This window comes from Apaloderma vittatum, unplaced genomic scaffold (assembly GCF_000703405.1).
Source record: "Apaloderma vittatum isolate BGI_N311 unplaced genomic scaffold, ASM70340v1 scaffold30417, whole genome shotgun sequence".
Taxonomy (NCBI): Eukaryota; Metazoa; Chordata; class Aves; order Trogoniformes; family Trogonidae; genus Apaloderma; species Apaloderma vittatum.
The window spans coordinates 446-1208 of NW_009726103.1; the positions used below are offsets into that span (position 1 = coordinate 446).

Sequence of the window (763 nt, forward strand, 5' to 3'; positions counted from 1 at the left end):
GGGTCAGGGGCTGCACAGCCCAGCGCACACCCACTGGTCCCTCCTGGCCCATGGCTGGGTGCCACAGCCCATCTCAAACAGCGCTGACTCTCCGTGAGCCCATAGGCTCCCTGAGCACCCAATGCGGAGCACCCCACCAGCATCCTGACCACAGGAGGCTGGGGCCATACCCACCAAAGTGTGAGCCCTCACCCGCCGCAGCAGTGCCAGCTCCATGCTCACGCCGTACTTCCCCAGCACAGGCTCCAGCGCTTCCCGGATGCGCTTGGTTGACTTTGCAGTGATGCGGATGGTCTTACTGAGGGAGGAGATTTCCAGGCTGCAGAGGGGGAGAAGAGGCTGTCTGCAGGCAAGTACAGACAGGCAGGGGCAGAGCCGGGGACACATATGATGTGGACTGGCCACATCTGGGCAATAGCATCAGTCCCGAAGCTCCCACTCACTCAAAGCTTATCCTGTTCTCCAGCTTCACCTCCTGGTCTGCCAACACAGAGCACTCCTGGTCCAGCACCAGCGCTTTCTGCAACAGCCAAACCATCAGGAGGCAGCAAGCAGAGTGGCACGTGGTGCCAGTCAGGGTCTGTCCAGCGAGCAGGAGCTGCTTCTCCCCGCTGCCCATCCTACCTGCTCATTCCCCACTAGGTAGACCTTGATGTCGGGGAGGCTGAAGCCACGCTTCTCACATATCCCTGCCAGCATGTCACGGATGGAGTGGCCGGGCCGGACGGAGGACAGCGAGGCGGGGCCATCAGGGAGGGAAACC

The 763-nt window shown here is 62.0% G+C and overlaps 1 protein-coding gene across 1 annotated transcript in view; it reads right to left on the minus strand.

Moving 5' to 3' along the window:
- Window positions 1–763, minus strand: part of RGS14 (regulator of G-protein signaling 14) — a gene marked incomplete at its 3' end in the record, with an annotated part of 3344 nt that overhangs the window by 394 nt on the left and 2187 nt on the right. The window contains exons 7-9 of the mRNA XM_009873162.1: window positions 625–752; window positions 444–520; window positions 171–319 (exon numbers count right to left, since the gene is read on the minus strand). Coding sequence (XP_009871464.1) covers window positions 171–319; window positions 444–520; window positions 625–752 — 354 coding nt within the window. The remainder of the gene's footprint in view (window positions 1–170; window positions 320–443; window positions 521–624; window positions 753–763) is intronic.